This window comes from Equus asinus, chromosome 2 (genome assembly GCF_041296235.1).
Source record: "Equus asinus isolate D_3611 breed Donkey chromosome 2, EquAss-T2T_v2, whole genome shotgun sequence".
Classification (NCBI taxonomy): domain Eukaryota; kingdom Metazoa; phylum Chordata; class Mammalia; order Perissodactyla; family Equidae; genus Equus; species Equus asinus.
The window spans coordinates 103,036,696-103,061,208 of record NC_091791.1 but is presented as its reverse complement, the minus strand read 5'-3'; the positions used below and the strand labels follow the sequence as shown (position 1 = coordinate 103,061,208).

General features: G+C 39.4%; 1 protein-coding gene across 17 annotated transcripts in view; it reads left to right on the top strand.

The window, feature by feature from the left end:
• AGBL1 (AGBL carboxypeptidase 1) overlaps window positions 1-24,513 on the top strand; it is an 806,151-nt gene that overhangs the window by 407,013 nt on the left and 374,625 nt on the right. For all 17 annotated transcript variants that reach the window (XR_011497368.1, XR_011497363.1, XR_011497373.1 and 14 more), the window contains 2 exons: window positions 13,913-14,044; window positions 23,199-23,375. Coding sequence is in view for 12 of the 17 variants with exons in the window: in XM_070495693.1 (XP_070351794.1) it covers window positions 13,913-14,044; window positions 23,199-23,375 (309 nt within the window). In the remaining 5 variants the exon portion in view is untranslated. The remainder of the gene's footprint in view (window positions 1-13,912; window positions 14,045-23,198; window positions 23,376-24,513) is intronic.

The following is a 24,513-nucleotide window of genomic DNA, read 5'->3' as shown; positions in this document are numbered from 1 at the left end:
CATCTGGAAATTTGGATGATATCCTCCTTTCATGATTTTTATATTGATTACAGATGCATATAAAATCTTAGCACTGTGACGGGCATGTATCAAGCATTAAAATAAGTAGCAAACATTAAAATTATTACTTATCGGATGGGTGCTATATACAAAACAAAGCCACATATTAGACTTATGTGTTTGCATTAATTTACATGGGTTCTTTCAATGTATTTGAAATATTTTGAAGAGAAGGACATTATAATATATAACACTGGAATGGCAGAAAACCTCCTCCAGCATTTTATAACATATAATAAAGGGTCCCACTGTGGGCAGTCTTGTAACTGGTTAGTTATTGATGCGTTCTGCTGAGTTTAAGGTGGAAATTTTCACCCCAGATTAGCTATTGGAGGGGGCTGCTTTTCTAAGGCCATGTTGGAACTTTGGCCCATAATGGCCCAATTTAAGTGGAAGTCTCTTACTTTAGGAAAGAGAATGGAGCAGAAAATCCCTTTTCAGATAGTTATTGGAATGAATTCTGCACATGCTCCCTGTGGTTAACCTCGGCCATGACTGGATGTTGCTGGTAACTCCGATGAAACACCTTAAGGCGAGAGCATGGCCGTCAATAAAACACCTGGGAAATGCGGTCTTGCAATAGGGCTCGTGGAGGATAATCGAACATGCCACCAGTATCATTTCCCTCATAGAGATGTTTACTCCGCTCAGGAGCTTGGGCTGACTGCTGCCTGCAAAACAGTATGCACAAGCTGGAATCTCCAGGGCTTTAGTGAGCCTTCGTTGGTTTAATTGGAAGCGCTACTGTTCTGGGTTTCCATCACATGCCCCAGAATTTGCCTCCTCCCAGCTCCAGCCTCGCCTTCATTTTCCTGTGGCAATGGTATAAATAATGCAGAGCTCTCACTGCTGGGAAACAGGAACAAGACCCAGATGTCAGGAAAGGAAAACACAGCAGCTTAAAGCTGGCAAAGCGGAGCGGTAAACACAATCAAGGAGAGGGGCGCCTTGGGGAGCGAGGGAATGGCTAGGGGAGGTGTGTTTGAGATGGAGGAAGGGTAACCTCTTGAACAAGGGGCCCAATTAACTTGCAGAGGAACCAGAATAGGACCAAGGAATGGAGGGGAAAATGGAGAAAGCATGTGAGGAGCATAGTAATGTGGCCTTGAACAGCCTCTTTGCTGAGCAAGAAATGATGGAACTCACGTTTGCATGAATTAAATTAACCTTGCAATTTAACCCAGACGAGGATTCAGTGGAAAAGGTACTAGGGAGATGGTGGAAGAGCCTGATTTCAAAATTGTAATCCAATGAACACCGTATACTTTGCTGATGAAGACAGTGAGACACAGGGGTATCAGTTTAGCCCAGAGCCAATCTAACCATCCAGCTCTAATAAAACTTAACTCAATGAAACCTCAAATCTGTATCTCTTCCTATGTTCCTTGCCTTGAGGAGAAGCACAATCATATTGCCTATTGCCTTAATCCATAGATCCAGGGATTGTTCTTAACCTTCCTCACTGAGCCCCTAAATCCATTTAGTCTCCAACTCCTATAGATTTTCCTTCCTTACTTTTCCACCAAATGTCCTTTCTCTCCAGACTTACATCTGCTGCCCTAAGTTAGGCCCTTGTCATCTCTCATGCCTGGGCTCAGTCCCACCAATTCATTCTTCTAGTGACCTGATCATGCTGCTCTTCTTTGCTCAAATACATTGATGGCTCCTTCACCACCTTCAGGAAAATACCCCCAAATCCTCGAACGGCATACAAGGGCATTAATGAGCTGCCCACTGCCCACTTCTGCAGATGCCCGAGATCCAGTCTCCTTTCACTCTATAGCCTTATTTTGAGGGATTGCCATTCCTCAAATCCATAGCCCCCTCTTCCTCATTTTCCATTTGCTTGGATAGCTCTCACTTGGTAGGACTCATCTTAGGTAGAACCTCCCTAGGGAATCCCAGGACCATCACACTGCACACCTGCTGGGGGGCCATTCATTTGGAGGGCCATGTGAATGATGTCCCTAGATTTGTGTAACATGTCCTGGTTTGGGTCCCCAGAGAGCCCTGTGCTTTTCTCTATCTCCTCTCCTCTCACTACAATACAATCACCTCTTTACTTGTGGGATCATCCCAACAAAACAGCTCCTTGAAGAGGCAATATAGACATGAAAGTGTTTTAAAACATGAACTCTTGATCAGAGCAAACTGGTACTCCAATATTTGCTCACATATTTAATAGCAGTGCAAACTTGGGCCAGCTGGGTAAGCTACTTATTTTATCTGGAATTCAGTTTTCTCAGCTGCAAAACGGGAATGATTCTAGCACCTACTTCATCATGAGATAATCGATATTGCATTTTTAGCACAGTATCTGAAGCATCGTAAGTTGTCCTTGTTGCTGTTGTTGTGAAGGGCAGTACTATGTTACATTAAAGTTTTAATTTCTCCTGCCACACAATGGGTATCCAGTAGATATTTGTTGAATCAATTGATGAATAAGCAAGATTAGGGCCATTGGGAACCTGTGGATATTGGAGTGCTGTAATTGGGCGCACTGCCTACTTACCTGGTACAGAATTTTACTGAGAGGAAGTACAAGTGTTGCAAATTCCAGTAGGAAAGAAAAACCTTCCTCAGCTGAAATAACTTGATAATTTGTCCCATAATTGCACCTGCAATTTAGGGGAACACATGTTTCTTATAATTACCAGGCATTTATTCTTAGGGGTGTCATTTGAACAACAAGCAAAACAATGTCTCCATCTCCTTTATTTTGAATCTTCAGAGGCCACCGGAACTCCCAGAGCTGAGCACCCCTCATTCCTGCAGGTGAATACGTCTATAATTTGTCATTTACCTCAGCTTTAAGGGTCTGTAAGGATCAGGAAAAAAAAGCTCTTTTCTCCAGTTGAATTCAGCATTTAAGGAGCGCCTGTTACCACTTAGGCATAGCTCCTGGCTATATTGAGAAATCTGTTGCTAAGACACAGTCTTAATTTGTTTGCACACTTTTCATCAGAATGGTGGGTGTTTATTCACGAGAGAAAGTGAGGGGTAAGAGAGAAAGGTGGAAAATTCCTGATGGTAGAGGATTAAACCTCAAACAATTATTGTATTGGCTCCTCTAGGCTAGGGGCTCTCAAAGCATGGTCCTGGGGCCAGGGGCATCAGCATCACCTGATAATTGTTAGAAATGCAAGTTCCTGGGCCTAAACCAGATTTACTTGACTCACAGAATTGCTGGGGAGTGGCTCACAATAGTATTTTAACAAGTCCTCCAGGTTATTCTGATGCTTGATAACATGCGACATCCCCTGCTCCAGACTCGAGACTGGAACAGTGGTTCTCAACCCTGGCTGGACATTAGAACCACCTGGAAGACTTTTAAAACATCCCATAGCCTTAGTGTCACTGCAGACCAATTAAATCGAAATCTCTGGAGGTGGGCTCCAGGCACTGGTATTTTTAAAATCCCTTCAGAAGAGTTTAATGCGTAGACAGGATGGAGAAGCACTGGCTTAGGTGATGTTTTTGTTGGAAAAAACAGAAACCTGCTTAAAGTAACCCAAGTAGTAAGACGTAGAGTTTTGAAGGAAAAAAATCCCAATAAGATCTTACAGGAACTGGAATGCTCCAAAACCCCAGATAGTACTTGCTTCTCTCTCTCATTTTTCTCTTTCTGTTGGCCACGTTTTCTGTGTCCTGATTTTCTCTGTACATTTGCTTAATTACCTCACTCTTACAAAACAAGTTACTGTGCTCATTCACTGTTTCCGCTCTTTCATTATTTGCCTTGTGTCTGGTTTGACTTGTCATTGGACCAGCTCCTTCCTCCTCAACTCCGCGTAACCTTTCAGCTCCAACACCCACAGCTCAGGGATAGAGAGAAGCTGGGAAGATGGATTTTCTCATAAGACTTTATCCTGAAACTATGAATTAAGAATCCCACATAAAAAATGAAATTCTTCTTCACTGAAGAGAAAAGAATACTTAAAAATACTTTTCTGATAACAGAATATTTAAAATGTAATTAAAAAATCCCCCAAAATATAATTGTAGTGGTATGTTATTGACAATGAAGAGAAAGAGGGGGAGGAAAAGAAGGTCAATATAGAGAACAGTTTTGAGTCCTTTAGTCCTTGAAACCTTCATCTCACAGCTACCTGGTCTGTCCAAAAACCTACCAGCTGCCTCCTGATCCAGTCAGTATTCCTTGTCTGGCAACAATCTTGATTGCAGACATCAGTCCTGACGTCTCTGACTTCTTTCCTACTTGTGTAGCTCACCAACAAAGCAACATGACTTATGAGTTCCAACATGCCATCAGAGACTTAGTCTTCATCTTCTCCTGTTGTGACTGGACAGACCATTTACCTATTTGTCCCTTTATTTTTGTTTCACATATGTGTTTATTTATGTCTCCATGCATGTACCCTGAGTGTCCTGGGATCCATTCCTGCTGTCAACAGCTTCCTATTCAGTCAATGAACTATAGGACTTTACCATATACCAGAAGTAGGCTCAGTCATCATCTAGTCTAATTTCTCAACCAACAATATCATTGATAGCAATTTATCTGGTTTCTGCTGAAATATTTCCAGAGAACGGAAGTTTTTTAAAGTGTGACACAGCATTGCAAGATAGCCATAACCATAGAACATTCTTTCTTTCTTTCTTTTTATTTTTTTGAGGAAGATTAGTCCTGAGCTAACATCTCCTGCCAATCCTCCTCTTTTTGCTGAGGAAGACTGGCCCTGAGCTAACATCCGTGCCCGTCTTCCCCTAATTTATATGTGGGACACCTACCACAGGATGGCTTGACAAGTGGTGCGTAGGTCTGCACCCAGGATCCGAACTGGCGAACCCCGGGCCACCAAAGCGGAATGTGTGAACTTAGCTGCTGCACCACCAGGCTGGCCCCAGAACATCATTTTTTGCCAGTAACAATTATTGAATTTAATATGGAGCTGGAATCTATATCAGTATCATCTTTCCTTTTGCCTTACTCTGCTCTTTGAAATGATAGCAAATACATTTATTTATGTTCCAAATGGGAGAATTTCGAAATCTGGGCTCTGCTATCAAGCCCTCTCTTTTTCTAGGATAAGTGTCTCCAGTATCTTTAGCTGTTCTTTGTTTACAAACATTCCCATTTCTCTTAGATTTCTGGTTCCTCTTTACTGAGGTATCCTAGCTTATTCTAAAATGCCACACTCAGAATTGAAAAACACTATATTAGAAGTAAATTGACCAGTATGAGGTACATTGCACTGATTGTTCTCCTATTATATGACCACTTTACTTCTCCAGAAGTAATTTATGATTAGATGAATTTTTGACATCCATGGCGAGCATCCACAGGCAGCATCCATGGCCACTGATTCATTCTGAGCAAACTGACATCTAAGACCTCCAGATCTCTCATTCAAAACCTACTTCTTACCTAAGTGTCTTTATCCTTTACTTGTGTGACAGTTTGAATCTAATTATAGGATGTTACGTTTATTCCAATTTAAGTGTTTCTATTTCCATTGATTCTGCTCTTTTACCACTTAGTTTCTGTTCTTTACTCTTTTAACTCTGCTATCAATTGTCCTCAATTCTGTATCATTAGTAAATTTGATAAACACCTTCAGTTACCTACTCTGGGTCCTGAACTTACTATGCAAAGGCTACATTTCTAGAGACTAAGGAACAAATGTGAGGAAATACCTCATTAGAATTCCGGGACATCCGCCTCTCTGAAACACACAAACGTGTATGTATCAAATGTTAATTTTAAGTACACAGATCACAACTGTACACCTTGGTACATTCTCACAGAATGAACCACCAACCAAGTCAAAAAACAGAATAGGACCAGTAAACCAGAGACCCTAGACAATAGTACCCAGTTCTATACAACATAAACACGACCCTAATTTCTAGCACCATATTAGTTTTGCCTATTTTTTAATGTCATGTAATAGAAATCATATGGATGTACTCTTGTGTCCAGCTTGTTCTTCCATTCTCAATGCTGGACAGTATTCTGCTGAATGAGTATACCACAATTAATTAATCCATTCTACTGTTTACAGTTTTAGATGAGTAAAAACAGTGCTGCTATGGACATTCTTGATATCTTCTGGTGCTGAATACATGCATTTCTGTTGGGAGGGTCCTAGAATATGTGTATGTTAAGCTTTAGAAGACACTCCCAAATTGTTTTCCAAAGTAGTGGCATCAATTTGTAGTCCCACAAGCTAGGTTTGAGAGTTCCTTTTGCTCCCTATCCTGGCCAACATTTGGAGTCATCTGTCTTCATGATATTAGCAGTCCTAATAAGCAATTAGATGAAATGGCATCTCTTCATGGCATTTAAATTATATTTCTTTGATATTAATGAGATTGAGTACATTTTCATTTGCTTAATAGCCATTTGGAGATTCTCTTTTGTGAAATGTCAGTTCAAGCTTTTTGCCCATTTAAAAATTGGGTTGCTTCTCTTTTTCTTATTGATGTATGTTAAGTAAGTATAAACATATATATATATACACACATATTCTCTATATTTGTTGAGCCATTTGTTGGATATATGTATTGCAAATATGTTATTTCACTCTTTAATTTGCCTTTTTACATTCTTCATGGTGTATTTGAATGAACAGAATTTCTTAATGGAATATACCTAGTGTTTAAGTATTTTCATTTATGTTTAGTTTTTGTTTGTGTCCTTTTTTTATTTTTAAAGCTGTTTTGTACAGTCTTTCTTTCTTTCTTTCTTTCTTTCTTTCTTTCTCTCTTTCTCTCTTTCTCTCTTTCTCTCTTTCTCTCTTTCTCTCTTTCTCTCTTCTTTCTCTCTTTCTCTCTTTCTTTTTTGAGGAAGATTAGCCCTGAGCTAACTCTTGTCAATCCTCCTCTTTTTGCTGGGGAAGACTGGTCCTGAGCTAACATCCATGCCCATTTTCCTCCACTTTATATGTGGGACACCTACCACAGCATGGCTTGCCAAGCGGTGCCATGTCCGCACCCGGGATCTGAACTGGCGAACCCCAGGCCGCCGAGAAGTGGAACATGCGAACTTAACTGCTGTGCCACCGGGCTGGCCCCTGTTTGTGTTCTTTTTAAGAACTCTTTTCCAACTCCAAGGTCATACATAGTAGCCTATGTGTGTATGTATACCATGTATGTTTACTATGTATGGTAAAGCCTCAAGTAGCTTAATTATTTTGTCTTCCATATTAGGATCTACAATCCATGTGGAATTTATTTTTTAACATGTTATGAGGTAACGATATTTATTTTTATTTCTTACATGGGAATTATAGTGTTCTCAGACCATCCCTTCCCCACTGCACCAGAGTGTCAACTTTGTCATAAATCAAGTAACTATTTACAGGAGTGTCTTTCTGGAATATTTATTTTCCTCCATTGATCAATTTATGTATCCTTTCACTAATAATACTCTGTCTGAAATACTATAACTTCAAAATAAGTTATGATATCTGTACATAATTTGTCCAGTTTTCTTATTCTTTGTCAAGACCGTCTCAGTTATTCTTGGCTCTTTGCTTTTCCATACTAGTTTAGGATCAGCTTGCAGGTTGCCACAAAATAAAAAATAAAACAAAACAGGGGCCGGCCTGGGGATGTACCGGTTAAGTTCGCACGCTCTGCGTCGGTGGCTCGGGGTTTGCTGGTTCGGATCCCGGGTGTGGACCTAGCACCGCTTATCAAGATATGCTGTAGCGGGCATCCCACATATAGAATAGAGGAAGATGGGCACAGCTGTTAACCAAGGGCTAATCTTCCTATAAACAAACAAACAAACAAACAAATAAATAAAAACATTCTCTGTGGATCTTGGTTGAGATTATATTGAACCTATATAGATAAATTTCCGGAGAATTGAAATTTTTCATTTTCTCAATAATGTGTCTTGCACATCTTGAAAATTATGAGTTTAGTGCTTTTATGCTACTTTAAATACTAGTTTTAAATTTGGATTTTTATTTGTATGCTGATAGTATATATAAGTGCACTTCATTTTTATATGTCGACATTCTAACTTGGTATTTTGAAATAATTTGTATGTACAGATTTTTGATATTCTATATTTTACAATCTTTATGTAGGAAAATTTTATTTACCCCTTTCAAATCTTATACTTTTTATTTTTTTTCTTGCACTTGTTTTTTCTCTTTTCTCAGTTGTATCTTCCAATATAGTTGATGATAGTCAGCACCAGGTATTTCCTGAGTTCAGGGAGGAAACATAATATTTCATGAAAAATCATACTATAGGTGATTTTGTAGGTAATATGTATTAGGTTAAGGCAATTCCTTTCTGTTCCTAGATTCTAAGAGGTTGGTTATTATTTTTAAATCATTTATGGGTATTGAGTTTTATCAAATTTTTTTTTTTGAGGAAGATTAGCCCTGAGCTAACTACTGCCAGTCCTCCTCTTTTTTGCTGAGGAAGGTTGGCCCTGAGCTAACATCTGTGCCCATCTTCCTCTACTTTATATGTGGGATGCCTACCACAGCATGGCTTGCCAAGCAGTGCCATGTCCACACCCAGGATCCAAACAGGTGAACCCTGGGCCACCGAGAAGCGTAACATGCAAACTTAACCGCTGCGTCACAAGGCCGGCCCCTTATCAAATGTTTTTATGCATCTATTATGATTATCATATTAGTTCTTTCATTATTCTGTAAATGTATTGAATTACATTGAATTATTTTTGAATGTTGAAACAACCAACCTTGCATTCTTGATTTTAACTAAATATTATGATGTATCATTTTTTCACTTTTTATTTTGAAACAATTTTGAGAAACAATTTTACAGAAAAGTTTCAAAAATAGCACGAGTACCCATATATACTTCATCCAGTTTCCCCTAATGTTAATATTTTGCACAATCATGGCACAATTATCAAAACTGAAAATTAGGGGCCGACTCTGTGGCCGAGTGGTTAAGTTTGCACACTCCGCTGCGGCGGCCCAGGGTTAGTATCCTGGCACGGACATGGCACCACTTGTCAGGCCACGTTGAGGTGGCGTCCCACATCCAACAACTAGAAGGACCTGCAACTAAGATATATAACTATGTACAGGGGGGTTTGGGGAGATAAAGCAGAAAAAAAAAAAAAAAGAAAAAAAAAGATTGGCAACAGTTGTTAGCTCAGGTGCCAATCTTTAAAAAAAACTCAAAAACTGAAAATTAATTTTGGAACAGTACTGTTAATAAAACTACAGACTTTATATGGATTTCATTAGTTTTCACATCAATGTTCTTTAGTTATTTCAAGATCTAATCCAGGATTAAATGCTATTGTATTTATATTTCATGTTTTCTTAGTTTCCTCTCATCTGTGAGTCTACCAGACTTTCCTTGTCTCTTTGACCTTGACAGTTGTAAAGAGTATTGGTCATTCTTGTACTTTTCTTCCATATGACTTTAGTGTCAATATTGGTGACATTAGCCTTGATCACTTGGATAAGGTGGTTTCTGCCAGGTTTCTCCATTGTAAAGTTACTATTTTTCTCTTTGCAATTAATTGCATCTTCCTGGAGATACTCTGACACTATGCAAATAATCATTTTTCTCCTCAAATCTTTGTCACTAATTTTAGCATCCGTCAGTGGATCTTGCCTGCAATGATTATTATAGAGGGGTTCTTATGGTGGTATTCTATTCACTTCATTCATTCTATATTTGTTAATTGGAATTCATCTGTAAGGAAGAGCTGTCCCTTCTCCTGTATGTTTGTATGTATGTATGTATGTATGTATGTACATATGCGTGTATTCAATGAGTTTTTTATATGGGTATGGACTCATGGACACTAATTTTATTCTGTGGACTGTAATCCTATCCTATCGTATTCTACTCTATTGATCAAATTATTCCAACTTTGATCATTTGAAGCTTTTTCAGGTTGGCTCCTGTGCCCTTTCAACATGACCCTTCCTTTTGAAATATTTCTTTTGTGCAATTCTTATGTTGTATTTTCTCTGTCTCAGCCCTGAAATCAACTACTTGTGCAAAAAAAGCCTGGTTCGTTTTATTGGAGAATGGTATTAGAAGCCAAGATCTGGGCATCACGTGTGCTCATTGCTACTGAGGTGATTTCATTTCTAGGCTCTCTCAAAGAACAGAGCTTGAAAATATATGCATCTGTACTAACTAATATATGCACACACTCATTTTTATTTCTGTATCTATCTATCTGAAGATATATTGAAAAAACCAAGAGTTCATAGTAATACCTCTAATTTCAAGTTGCTGCCAGAGGAGTTTATTCTAGCCTTCATAATTTCATTGCTTATAACTTCTTTCTCCAACAATGAGAAAACTGGCTCTCATAATATGCAATATATCAATTTATTTGTTCATCCCTGGTGTACATATAAAGTAGTTTCAACTACACTAACCCATAACCCTGTAATAAATAAATTTATTAACAAGAGTACAGTGTTTGCGTATAGTTTTTTGTTTTTATTCTTACAATTCTACTTGGAAAATAGTATTTTTCCATAGTAACTTAGGTTAGTTCTTGTTTTCCCCACCCCTTTAAGTCTGATAATTTTATTCATTTGTAATGCAATAGGTTCATTTGTTACACTTTCTGTTCCATTTTAGATTTTCCCCACCCTGAATACGTGAGTGAGGGGAGCATCTGAATCCTTGGAAAGCTCTGTAGTGGCTCTTCTTTGAAGGCCAGCCCTGTAGAGGATGCCACTGTTGAGATGGGGTGCCTCATTTTGGTGGAGATTATGGAATCCCAAAGTAGCAGAGGCCCAGTAGCACTTAACCACCAAAGACAACATGGGCACATGAAACAATGCATCCCTCTTTGCCTCAGATAATACTTCTTGTTATGATGTCTGTTTTATCTGATAAATAATATGGCTAATTCCAGTTTTCTTTTTTTTGAAGAAGATTAGACCTGAGCTAACATCTGCTGCCAATCCTCTTTTTGCCGAGGAAGATTGGCCCTGTGCTAACATCCATGCCCATCTTCCTCTAATTTATATGTGGGACACCTACCACAGCATGGCTTGCCAAGCAGTACTCTGTCTGCACCCAGGATTCGAACTTGCGAACCCTGGGCCGCAGAAGCGGAATGTGTGAACTTAACCACTGTGCCACTGGGCTGGCCCCTCGGGTTTTCTTTTGTTTATGCTTACAGAATATATCTTTTTACATCTTTTACTTTAAAAAATTTATGTATTTATTTTTTGCTGAGGAAGATTCACCCTCAGCTAACATCCACTGCCAATCTCCACTCTTCCTCTTTTTGTATGTAAGCTACCACCAAAGCATGGCCACTGGCAGATGAGTGGTGTAGGTCTGCTCCTGGGAGCTGAACCCAGGCCACCAAAGCAAAGCACTCCAATCTTAACCACCAGGCCACCTGGGCTGGCCCTACATATTTTACTTTTAACTTATCTATGTCTTTATGTTTAAAATGAATTTCTTTTGAAGAAAATGTATTTGATCTTGCTTATTAACCAATCTGACAGTCTTTATCTTTTAATTAGTGTGTTTTGACCATTTACGTTTAATGAGATTATTGATATGTTGGAATAGAAATTTACTATCTTGATAGCTGTTTTCTATTTGTATCACCTGTTCTTAGACTTTTCTATCTTTTGTGATTTTTCTTGTGTTAATTGAGGATTTTTATGATCAATTTATCTCTATAATTGAATACTACTTATACTCCTTACAATATTTTTAGTGTTTATGCTATTCTCACAATATCCATCTTTAATTAATCAGAATATACCTTCAGATAATATTATACTGCTTCATTTATAGTATAATGACCTTACAACTGTGTATTCACAATTTCTTTCTCCAAATTTCATTCTATTATTCTGATATATTTGCTTTTACACATACTATAAACGTATACTACATTGTGACTCTTTAGCTTTAGACCTTCAGTGACGTTTTAGAGACATTAAAATCAAGCAAAAAGAAAAAAAAATGATTTTACCTTCAGGTATTTCATTTCCAGTGCTTTGATTCAAAGAGACAGTGACTTTTTGAGACAAAAATGATCTTTGTACCCCCAAACATCGACATCAGGAATCAGAAAAGATAGATGCTTGGCCTCAGAGGAGGCCGTATTCTCCAATGCCCTTTTCATATGTGGCCAAGGAGGATAATGGAAAAACGAGCACCTCCCAAGTGCAGAGGAAAGATCTGTAGAGAAGAAGAAGACTAGAGAGCTATTGACAGGGAGCAGAACTAGGGCCTAATCAAGCAACCAGCCCTGAACCCATTATCATTTCAGAATTGATATGGTCAAGTGACTGCTGTGCTCATCCCACTCATTCTCTTTCAAACATGAGTGTTTATTGGGGTTAATGTTTCCTCATTCAACCATTGTATGTAGCTGGGTGGAAGGCAGATGACTTGCCTTTTTTCTTTCTAGATTAGGAAGAGGCACATATGGGGTCTAGAAACTATCATGGGACCTTGGACTGAGAGTTTGAAGACTAAGAATTGGAGACTGTGATAGGCTGTGATGTTCAGACGTTTTTCTTGGCAGGAGAGGAGTATATTTTGTATGTTGAAGGGAGGGAAGCAAATATTTAGACTAAAAGGACAGATTATTTTAGTGCTTGGCTTTTACTGGATAACAAACCACCCCAAAACTTAGTGGCTTAAACAATACCTATGCAATATGTTTAATGATGCTGCATGAAAATCATCCACGTAAACTGAGTGATTCTTCTGGTCTGAGCCAGCTTGGCCAGGGCTGGATGGTCCTAGATGGATTCATGCACAGGTCTAGTGGTTGGCTTGGTATCAGGTAGGTCATTGCAAGATGACTTTATAGCATGTCTCCTCATCCAGCAGGCTAGCCTATGTTCCTTCACAGGACAATTATTGCAGGGCTCCCAGGAGCAGCTGAACAGCCAGCCCCAACGTGCAAGTCCTTTATGGGCTTCAGTTTGCATCATATTTGCTAATACTTATTGGCCAAAAGATTTCACATGGCTAAGTCCAGATTCAAGGGGTGAGGAAACATACTCCACCTCTTGATGGAGGTGGAGCATAGTCTATTGCAAAGGGGCAAGCATATAGGGATGTGGAGAATTTGAGGTCTTTTTTTAGATTTTCTTATTTTTTCTCCATTCTTAGCATCTCTCCTTGTAATAGGATTTCACATCACTGCCCTTTGTCATGTGACTTGAAGAGCCTCCTTGTAGGGGGAATATACTTCCTCAAGCCATTGATGATAAGATTGGCCATGTAACTTGGAATGAGAACAGACTTGATGTTCACCATGCTCCATGAAGCTTTTAGAGCCATAGCGTGATTCTGCCTTTGACATTTTTCCCCTCTGCCACAATAGTTTCTAATCGCAAACTGGAGCTTCTTCTTTCGCCTGGATCCCAGAATGAAGAGGACATGCTGGAAAATAAACCCTGTTTGCTAAGCCATTGAGTTTGGTGGTCATTTTTTACCACTTCAGACCCTAGAGAAAAAATTATAGCGATTTGTTAACTTCTCTTTTTTATATTGAACCTATTCCTTTTAAATGGATATTTCCTATTGACTTTTAAAATTATTTCAAACTCTGTATGTTTTTAAAAAGGCTTTGTTCCCTATTTCCTCTTCTAGTTTTGACCCTGTCTTCACCCTAGTCACAAGCAAATTTCTCAAAAGGGCCGTGCGTAACTCCTATTTCTTCACATCTCATTCAATCCTAAACCCCTTCCAATCTATGTTTTTCCCTGATAATTCCACCAATACAACTCTTTGCAAGGTTACCAATGATCCCCACATGGCTGGTTCTGTTCAGCAAACAGTATCTGCCTGAAACAGTTGACTTTTTAAACGTTTAAGAAACCAATAAATCTGACCTGGATTTACTTTCTCCTTTGTTCGGCCATTGTAGGTCTTCTGTGATTTCCACGGCCACTCCCAAAAGAAGAATGTGTTTCTTTATGGTTGTAGCATCAAGGAGACCTTGTGGCAAGCAGAGTCCACTGTGGGCACATCTACTCTCGTAGAGGATGTCAGTTACAGGGTAAGTCACTGGGGAGAATGACGTCAGATATTTTGTCCCATCCATTTTCTTCCCAAATAAGCATTTTGATTATTTTAACTATAGGATTGTATACAAGCAGGTTGGAGGCCTGTGTAACCTCTCCACATTTTTGATGAATAATGGCTTCCTACCTGGTTGCTCTGAATTTGTTTTCTATATGAAATGATGTACTGCAAAGGGCATGAGAATTGGAGACAGGACACCTCATTTTAATGCTTAGCTTTGTAATTATTAACTGTGTGACTATGAGTCACTAATGTCACCTCTCTGAACTGCCATTCTGTCATCTGTAAAATTAAGATAGTAAAAATGCTGTCTCAGTTATGTGTTTATGGGAAGAACAAACTTATACTGAATACAAAAAGATCTTAAATAAATATGGAGGGATGAACACATTTCAGGCATTAGACCATCCACGTCCTCTGTGTGAGTGTGCTATAAGAAGCAGAGCAGTAATCCACTGAGCCTAGTAATCCACTGAGCCTAATTCTATTTTCTGTGGGTTCCAGTGGTTAGAGCTCAATAATTCTCTCCCTGAACCAAATAGCAAGTTAAGGAGGGGTAAAGAAGGACAGACTCCTCCTGTCAGGATAAAGTAGATGAGCTGTTGCTTACTGGGAGTTAGGAAGAGGTGGAAGAGCCAAGTTGTCCAAACACAAAATAAAAACTGACCTTTGTTTCAAATTTATATAGGCAAAGGAGAAAAATTCTGTATTGGAGAAACCGACAGTTTTCCTCCTGTGTCTTTCTCCTTTGCTTTCACATGGAGCGCTTCAATTCTGACACTTCTGGTGACCAAACGTGTGGGGCTGTTTTCCTTCACCAAGCAATTCTGCAGCATCAACTGAGCGTCCTATACTTTAACTCAATTCTCACATTACCTACTTGGAGATAGTAGCAGGTACCAGGGGTAAAGGGCTCAGTCCCATGAGACTGCCCTCCACTTCAGATGCCAATCACAGGTAGTAGGTGCCCAAGATACCCACAACTTCTGTCCAACTTGGCTATAAGTCAGAGGTTCCCATGACTTTCTCCCCCTTAGACTTGATTATTAGCTAGAACAGCTCATAGAACTCAGGGAAACACTGGCTTATGTTTACCAGTTTATTAAAGGATATGGGGAAGGATACAGATGAACGACCAGATGAAGGGATACATAGGGCGAGGTCTGGGAGGGTCCCAGTACGAGAGTATGTCCTTGCAGAGCTGGCGAGCACCACCCTCCTGCTATGTAGATGTGTTCACTTGGAAGTTCTCTGAATCCTAAACTAGTTGGATTTTTATGGAGCCTTCCTCACATAAGCGTGATTAATTATTAACTCCATTTCCGGCCCCTCTCCCTTCTCTAGAGAAGTGGTGATAGCCCCCATCCAGGAGCCAGCCTGGAGCTCACCCAGAGTCACTCATTAGAACTAAAGATTCTCCTAGTGCTCTTATCCCTTAGGAATTTACAAGGTTTTAGGAGCCCAGTGTCAGGGACTGGGAATGAAGAAATAATATATATTTCTTCTTATAAATCATAATATCAAAATTATGGTGGTACCTATCTCTTCTAAATCCTTTATTATTCTGGATATGTGAATTTACTGTGTACAAAATAGCTTCATCCCCAGGCTTAATGAGTATTAAAAGAGTCAGGGGCTGTCCCAGTGGCATAGTGATTGGGTTCGCACACTCTGCTTCAGCAGTCCAGAGTTCTTGGGTTCAGAGCCTGGGTGTGGACCTACACACCGCTCATTAAGCCGTGCTGTGGTGGTGTCCCACATATAACATAGAGGAAGATGGGCACGGATGTTAGCTCAGGGACAAAGTGGCCAATTGATTTTTGACAAAGATGCCGAGGCAGTTCAAAGGGGAAAAGGGTAGTCTGTCCAGCTAAAAGTACTGAAACAATTGGATAGCCACGTAGCAAAATACGAATTTAGATCTTTCCTAACACTATACACAAAATTTAATTTAAAATGCATCATAAACCGAAATGTAAGAACTGAAATATAAAACTTATAGAATGCAATCCACTAGAAAATCTTTGTCTTTTGTCTTCTTTGAGTCATCAAAGCTGTCTCAGCTAGCAGCCCAAAAGCACAAACTATTAAAAAAAACTTAATAAATTGCACTTTATTAAAGTTAAAATGTTTTGCTCTTCAAAAGTTACTATTAAGAGGGTGGAAAGACACGCTATAGACTGGGAAAAATATTTGTAAATCATGTATCTGATAAAGGACTTGTATCTAGTATACGTGAATTTTTACAAGTCAAGAATAAGAAAAACAACCCAAGTTTTAAAAATGTGCAAAAGATGTGATTGAACCCCTCATTATAGACAATGTATACAAGGCTGGTATTAACAATATCATTATTCATTGGGTAATTGCAAATTTAAAGCATAATGGGATAGCACTACACAATCACTAGAATGACCATAATAAAAAAGCTGGAAATACCAAGTGTTGGGGAAGGATGTTCAGAAACTGAAACCCTCCTTTATCATTTATGGAAATGTAAAGTGGTATGGCCTGTTGGAAAACACTTGGGCATTTTCTTCAAAGATTAGCATACCTTTAGCATACAACCCTATAATTCCATTCCTGTGTATCTACCCGAGAGAAGTGAACACATATATCCACATAAAGACTTGTTCGTGTATGTTTGTACACATCCTTGCACATGTACAAGCATCATACACAATATTCCCAAACTGGAAACAATGCAAATACATCCACCAACTTGTGAATGGACAAACAAAGCATAGCATCTTCATACGTAGTATATGCACAATGGATACTTACTCAGTAGTAAAAACGGACAAACTACTGATATATGCAACAACATAGATGTACCCCTAAAGAAGTCAGAAACAAAATACTGAATGGTTTAATGTATATGACATTTCTGAAAAAGACAAAACTATAGAGTCAAAAAGTAGATCAGAGGTTGCCTGGGGCAGGATTGCCTGGAAATGAGCATGAAAGAAATTTTAGGGTGATGAAAGTGTTCTAAAACTGGATTGTGGTGATGGTTGAAGACGGATACAGTTACTAAAATCATCAAACTGTACATCTACGTCAATAAAGCTGATATATATATTTAAAATGCAAACATTTATTATTTACCATGTGCCAAGCTCTGTGCTAGGTATTTATGCAGCAAAGTTGAGTAAAGTGTGGACTTTTTCTTCTCAAAATTAACAACTGGGGAGAGAGGCACATTATTAGAAACTTAAAATATAGAATAATCAGTAGAAGAAGAGACATATTATGGGTAACAGAGAAGGATGGATTATTATGGGTAACAGTAAAGGATTGATTAAGTCTCTACGGGTGCAGAGTTGGGTGGACGATCCTGGCTGTCTTCAAGAGACAAGTTTTTGAGGGGTAGATATGATGAGCAGTGTTAGGACACTGCACAAAGAAAATCGTATATCACAGATGATTTTCAACTTAAGATTCACTTCAAGAGAAATCTGAAGAAGTAAATGACGTGAATTCTGTGATAATTAAAACTTGAGCCTCAAAGAACTTTAATTGGCAGTTGTGGATAACAGAGAACTGAGAAGAGACAATGAAATCCGGTCTTCACTACTGCCTGCCAAGTGTCTCCTGTTAGTGACATTGCCTGGCATTGACCCTCCTCATGAATTTCCACTTTCACGAGTTACAAAGATAACAATTTGGGACACTACTTATACAGGGCCAAGCATGTGCCAGACACTATTCTGGGCACACTATATATATTAGCTCATTTAATCTTCCCAACTACCCTATATTTTAGAATAGTGCACAGCAATAGATGCTGCTTAACAAATGTTTGTTGAATGAATAGCTACTTTTAATAGCATCTTATTTCACGTGTAAGAGGAGGGGCACAGAGAGATTAAATAAATTGCCCAGAATCACATAGTTAGGAACACTGGGTTTGGGGCCCATGTGGCTGAGCACCAGAATCCACACTTTTAGATTCTGACCTCAGTGATCTTATAAAGTGTGCATTGTCTCAGACAGAAGCAGAGCTCAAGAATAAGTCTTTGTTTGGAGCTTAGAAAAAAGGGGGTTGTCTGAGTTAAAGGAAGGGAAAAATAGAATGCAAAGAGAGGCTTAAAAGGTTTTTTTTTAATCTTGGAAGATTCAATGTTTAAGCAGAATGACCTCCCTCTCTTCCAAAGTTTTACTCGTCAGCAAAGTCCACTCTGACCAGTGCAATAATCATGATAGTAATAGCACACATTTATTGAGGGTGCTAAGCACTTTCTTACCTTACTCAAGGTGGGGTTATTATTACCCCCTTTTCTGATGAAAAAGCTCAGGGTTAGAGAAGTTAGATGACTTGTTCAAAGTCAAACTGTATAGTGTGAATTAAGTATCATATTTTTGACCCCTCAGCCCAACCACGCTCTTGCCACATGCTTAATCCAGAGAAAAGAGAAGACTTTGAGTTCTATCAGGTTGACCACAAGGACCTTGGATTTTCTTGGTAGAGAGAACTTCTCCCTGGAAATGAGTTCTGAGCTACGAGCTGTCTAGTGAGTTCATAGTCATATCTTTGAGGGCTCCATCTTTGAATTTAGGAAACCAGACAGGGCTGAGGAGAATCAGCAGAAAGCAAAGGAATTAAAATGCAGCTCAGGCTTCTACAGTATGCCTTGAAACCAGAATTATTAAATCAGAACAACCTTTCTCCATAATTTAAGGCTGCACCCAACCCCACTGCTCCTGAACAGATGGGATTCAGTGTCAAAGAGCAAGCAGAAGACTCATCCTCATGCTGCACTTCTGGACTAGTCTCTAAGTCCCTGGCAGGTCTGTGTTGAGACCATGCTAAGTGCCAGCTCCTATGTCATCCCCTTGTAGGGGAGGAAGACAATTCCTCTACCCATTCTAGGTCCTTCTGGCTGGTCTAAGAATTAAATTGACATGAGACAGAATAACAGGAGAAAATCAAGTAAGGCTTTATCACATGTATACATGGGAGAAACTCAGGAAAACTGAGCAACTCACTAGAATGGCCAAAGCCACCGCCTTAAATACCATCTTCAGCTAAAGACAAAGGAGGATGTTGGGGGTGGTGGTTTGGGTCTTCAAAGGGGAGGAAGGCCATTCACATGGAGATGGAAAATAAATGTTTGGTAGACAGAACTTTGATAAGAGTGGGCTTAGCAAGGATCCTCCCCAAAGTCTATGGATACCCAGAGTTATCTATGGTGATGGCCTGTCCTGGGGACAGGACTTCTATCTTAAATTCTTTTAGGCAGTTAAAGGAGAGGTCAAAGTTTCTTTCAGAGTCTTTTGTTCTTAAAAATAATCAAGGCAAGGCAAAAAGACACATTTTGGGGTGGCTAATTCTGATCCCCCACACCCTACATATAAATAATCTCATTTATTTCTTGAAACAACTCTAATAGGGAGATGCCAATTCTCCCATTTTACAGATAAGGAGCCTAAGTCTCAGAGAGGCTGAGTAGCTTATCCGAAGTCACACAGAAAGTGTCTGGGGAGCTGGACTCTTAGCTGTGGTCTGTCTGGCTCTGCTCTTCCTGCCTTTAACCCTTATTGTATGATGCTTAGTATTTAGTGTTCAGGCAGGGTTCTGGGTTGCAGTGGCATCTCTCTGCCCCTGAATAGACTGTTTACTATGCATCCTGAAGGTTAATTTTAGAAGATGAGAAAGAGCCACAAAAAGAAGTGAGTTTATCTTGGGATAAGTTTATAATAATTATAAATAGTATTATGATATATTGGATGCCTATTACACATTGGACATTGTATTTAAACCTCTTTGATGCTCTTGTGGGATAGTAATACCTCATTTAAGAAGCAATTTTTGAATGGTTAAACTAGTGTGATCTGAATCAGAACATCTGAGTTCTGGCTTTGTCCTTACTAGGTCTGAGAACACTGGAAAACAAGACAAATTTTCTGGTCTCTATATTACAAAATAATAATAAAACTTATCTCAAAGACTTGTGATGATTAAGTGAGTGAATGCATGTAAAATACATTTTAAGCATTTAGTGAAAATATATTTATTATAAATTTCAAGTTTTGGAAACTTAGATTACATTTAAAGACTTCAAGAAAGTGGCAAGGAAAGATTTGAATGTCCCAAGCCTTTCTTCCCCACCCAAGCTGGGAGATCCTGGAGCGCTGAAGCAAGGCTCCAGTGGGTCAGTTCCCGTGTGGATTTCATCTATTTCCTGTTCATTTACAAAACAAAACAGGACAAACAAACCATCTCCACTTATCACAGCTATCATGATCCTCATTGCTTGCTCTGGCATAGATCAATTTGTGTGAAATCAAAAGGGAAATCAACTGAGGACTTTGCTGTAAATGCAATAGTTTTGGAGTCCATCATTTAATGAATGGATAAACTGTCCCTGTGGAGATGTAAGGGGGTCCTCCGATTGCTCCTTGTAAATCTCACGTCCTCCAGGCTCCAGTGAAGGGATCATAGCTTGTAAGTCTCTCCAAGATATGCCATTACAGTGGTCCCCCAGTCTGTCGGGGATATGTTGCAAGACCCCTAGAGGATGCCTGAAACTGCAGAAAGCACGAAACCCTAGATATAATATAATTTCTCTTATGCATACATATTTGAGGTACGATAGCAAAACTAGCATGAATTTCTTTTCCCTTCCTCACCATTTTGCTGATAGAAGAGTCATTCTTACTGTAGATTTTAGCCACCTCAGCATATGATTTTTTTTTCCTTATGAAGTTGAGAACTTTCACCTTTCCACTTAAAGGAAGCACTTTCTGGCTTCTCTTTGGCATATCCGAGTTGCCAGCATCACTATATTTTGCATCTCTGTGCTTTGGAACCATTATTAAGTAAAATAAGGGTTATTTGAACACAAGCACTGTGATACCGGAAACATTGGATCTGATAACCAAGTCAACTACTAAGTGACTAATGGGTGTGTAGTGTATACAGCCTGGATACACTGGACAAAGAGATGATTCATGTCCTGGGCAAGATAGAGTGGGACTGCACCAAGATTTCATCACACTACTCAGAACAGTGCACAATTTAAAACTTATGGTAAATTGTTTATTTCTGGAGTTTTCCACTTAATGTTTTTGGACCGTGATTGACCGTGGGTAACTGAAACCATGGAAAGCAAAACCTTCACTAAGGGGGGACTACTGTAATTTGAACATGTGTTCCTTTGGACAAGGACTATACTAGCTAAGAAAACCAGGGTCACTTAAGTAAGAAAGGAGAGATCACTTAAATGATGTCAGATTAAACTTTTGCAACAAGTGAAAACACTGATAAATTAAAACCATTTTCAAGTATTCTTAGTCACTTTAGTTGCCGTCTATATAAATAGTCTATTTATGTCTATTTAAGCCATCCCCTGAGGGTCTGGACTGGCAGATTCTATTTATTTCAGCAAATGGTTGTGGAGTACCCTCTATGAACAGCATGGCTTCACATGCAGAGATGTTCCTGTGAATAAGACACAGACTTGCCCTCGTGGAATTTCTGGGCTGCAGAGGAAATAGAAAATAAACAACTAATTACACAAACAACAATTTAACTGTAATTGTGATGAACATTTTGAAGGAAAGAAAATGAGGTGAGAGAACCCAGGGAGAGAGGGGCAAGAGTGGATAGATGAAATTAATTAGGAGGCAATTGTAGAAACTCAAGCGAGGATAACATTAGCATTTCAACTCTCTTGTTCGAGTGATGTTGTAGGTCTGGAGACTGTGGGAACTTAGAGGTCATAGTAAACTATATTAATAATTATGTTAATATGTCCTTATATATCATATGTCATTTGTAAAATGATTAATTATATTAATTCTTATATTAATATAATTAACAGTAATTTTAAGCATGGGGACAGTAAGAACCAGAGATATTAAGAGATTTGCTCAATGTTCTAGAAATTAACAAAACTGCATTTCTTTAAAAATAATTCCCTAGTTCATATTGTCATCAATATATTCTGCTTCTCTACCTTCTCCCTACAGTTCATTCAAAAGTCTGAAGCTTCATGGATTGTTATCTAATGTATATAATTTTATATTATGTACTAGTTTGTGGAGATCCTGTCAACCCTGAAGTGAGAGAACCCTTCTTGTTAATATCGCAAAAGTTCTGGGCTGTCTAAGTGTAGTATTTCTGCTAACCCAAAGACTTGGTGTGTTGACTCTGAGTCATAGTCCTTGGGGTAGAGGGGAAGTCTAGTGTCTGGAAGCCCCCTCTGTCAATCAGAGTGGCAAGGGAAGAAGATGTCTTCTAAATGGAGATTAAGTGGTCTCACATAAAGCTTTTCTACCCTAGAAAGTGGGATATATGGACCCAGAGAGGATGGAGTTTTAGGCATTTTATAATTGGCCTAACTTCAGATCTGTGGATCAGAGCATGAGACTGAAAAGTTCATTTTGGTGGTTATGCTCTCTCAGGAAACCAGTGAACATTTTATGTGCTCCTGCTCAAGAATCGCTAATGGCCTGAGTGTCTGAGATAAGTGAACAGTTCTTAGTTTGACTGTTAGAGCTAGAAAACAGTGAGGCTGGGTGGAGTCACTCTAAATTTCGAGTCCCTGTGCAATCTGTGGCTTTCAGTGGGGCTCAACTTAGTAACGTATGAGGCTGAACATATGTGTGCAACCTCAGTCCACAGCGATGCAGAAAGATGGAGTTGAAAGACCATGGTCTTTGGAATTGGCCAGGTTGGCATCTGGATCCGATTCTAGCCACTTTGTAGTTGGACTTAAGCTATTTCTTTCTAACTTTTCTAAGCCTCAGTTTCCTCATCTTTAAAGTGATAAAAACAGTGGGTATCCATTTCTTAGGGTTGATATAAGATTTGTGGTAGCATATATTAAGTGTTTGGTATACAATCATGCATTGCTTAACAATGGGGACACGTTCTGAGAGGTTTTGTCTTTGTGTGAACAGCATAGTATGTACTTACACAAAAATAGGTGTCATATAGGCCATGTGGTACTAATCTTATGAGATCACCATTGTATATGCCATCTGTTGTTGACCGAACAGTTGTTATGCAGCACATGACTGTACTGAAATGCTTAATAAATGTTGAGGAGTTACTTTTCATGATGTATATCCCAAATCACCTGCAACTCATCCTAATTTTCTTTTCTTTTTTTTACTTGTAGACTCTTCCCAAAATTCTTGATAAGCTAGCACCAGCGTTCACGATGAGCAGCTGCAGCTTCCTTGTGGAAAAATCCCGAGCTTCTACAGCCCGGGTAGTGGTATGGAGAGAGATGGGGGTGTCCAGAAGCTACACCATGGAGAGCAGCTACTGCGGCTGCAACCAGGGCCCCTATCAGGTATGTGAGGCTGTGGGATACCCATGCTTTTGGTATGTGGCAATACGCTATAATGGGGAGCGATCACAGACCCCTTATTCCTGCTTTCTTGCCTGAAAGAGGAAGAGGTCTCTAAGTAGAGTCTCGCACAGCTCCCTGATCTTGCAGAAGAACTAGTTCAATGATTGCCTTCACTGGCAGCACAATCTGTGTTGAATCCTGGAAGCAATTCACACATGCCTGCTGATTTGGTTTCTCAATCATCTGCCCTCACAAGCAAGCAGCAGGGAGCCTCCCTTGGACATGCACCCCCAGCTTTTATAGAACCTCTGCCTGGCCCTTTATATGCATGGGAGTCTGTTGCTACCTTTTGCAACAAGTGGTCTAGTGCCCTATGCATCATAAAGAACGTAGGTCGGTGCATAGATGTTGCCAATACTTATGTGTATTGTGTTTCTCCGTCTTCTGTGCTTATCTAAATCAGAAGCTCTCTGTTATCTTGCTGTCACCAGAGCACATAGAAGTGTGTGCATGACGTGGGTCTCCCTAAGATGAGTGGGTCTAAGATTCATGCTCTCATGTTGAGGGAAAGGACTCCTATAAATCACATTCTTTCTACAGCTATATTAACTGCATGAGCAGCTGGATAGCTGCTACAGCAGGCTGTTCTAGCTGCTCTTCCCACTCCCCCACTAGAGGAACATAAATAAGGGACATTGTGACAGTGCCAGGGTAATAGACTCTTTTAAATTTGTTAGGCAAGCTGACAGACTACTCCTTGGTGACTTCCATTCAACCCCGAGAATACCTGGACCTCACCAGCATTAAAGCTCCTTGTGTTGGCTTTGATTCTCTCCTTGAACAGCCAGGAAGCACTTGGCATCTACACAGTCCTGTGCTTGTAGAAATCTGTTAGCTATCAAAGGGCATACAAGGAGTGACATGTGATGAGCATTATCTAACTTCCCACGTGGCCAAAGATTTTTTTTGACACAGGGCTACTGAACCACCCATTTTTACCCATTAATTCTGTTGAATAGCCAGTTAGTCTAAACAGTTGCTTGAAACAATTGTTTTATTATTGAATTAATAACCTATTGGGCTGAATTAATCCTTATTTACCCACATTAATGTTGATGCAGAATAAGAAGAGTGAGAT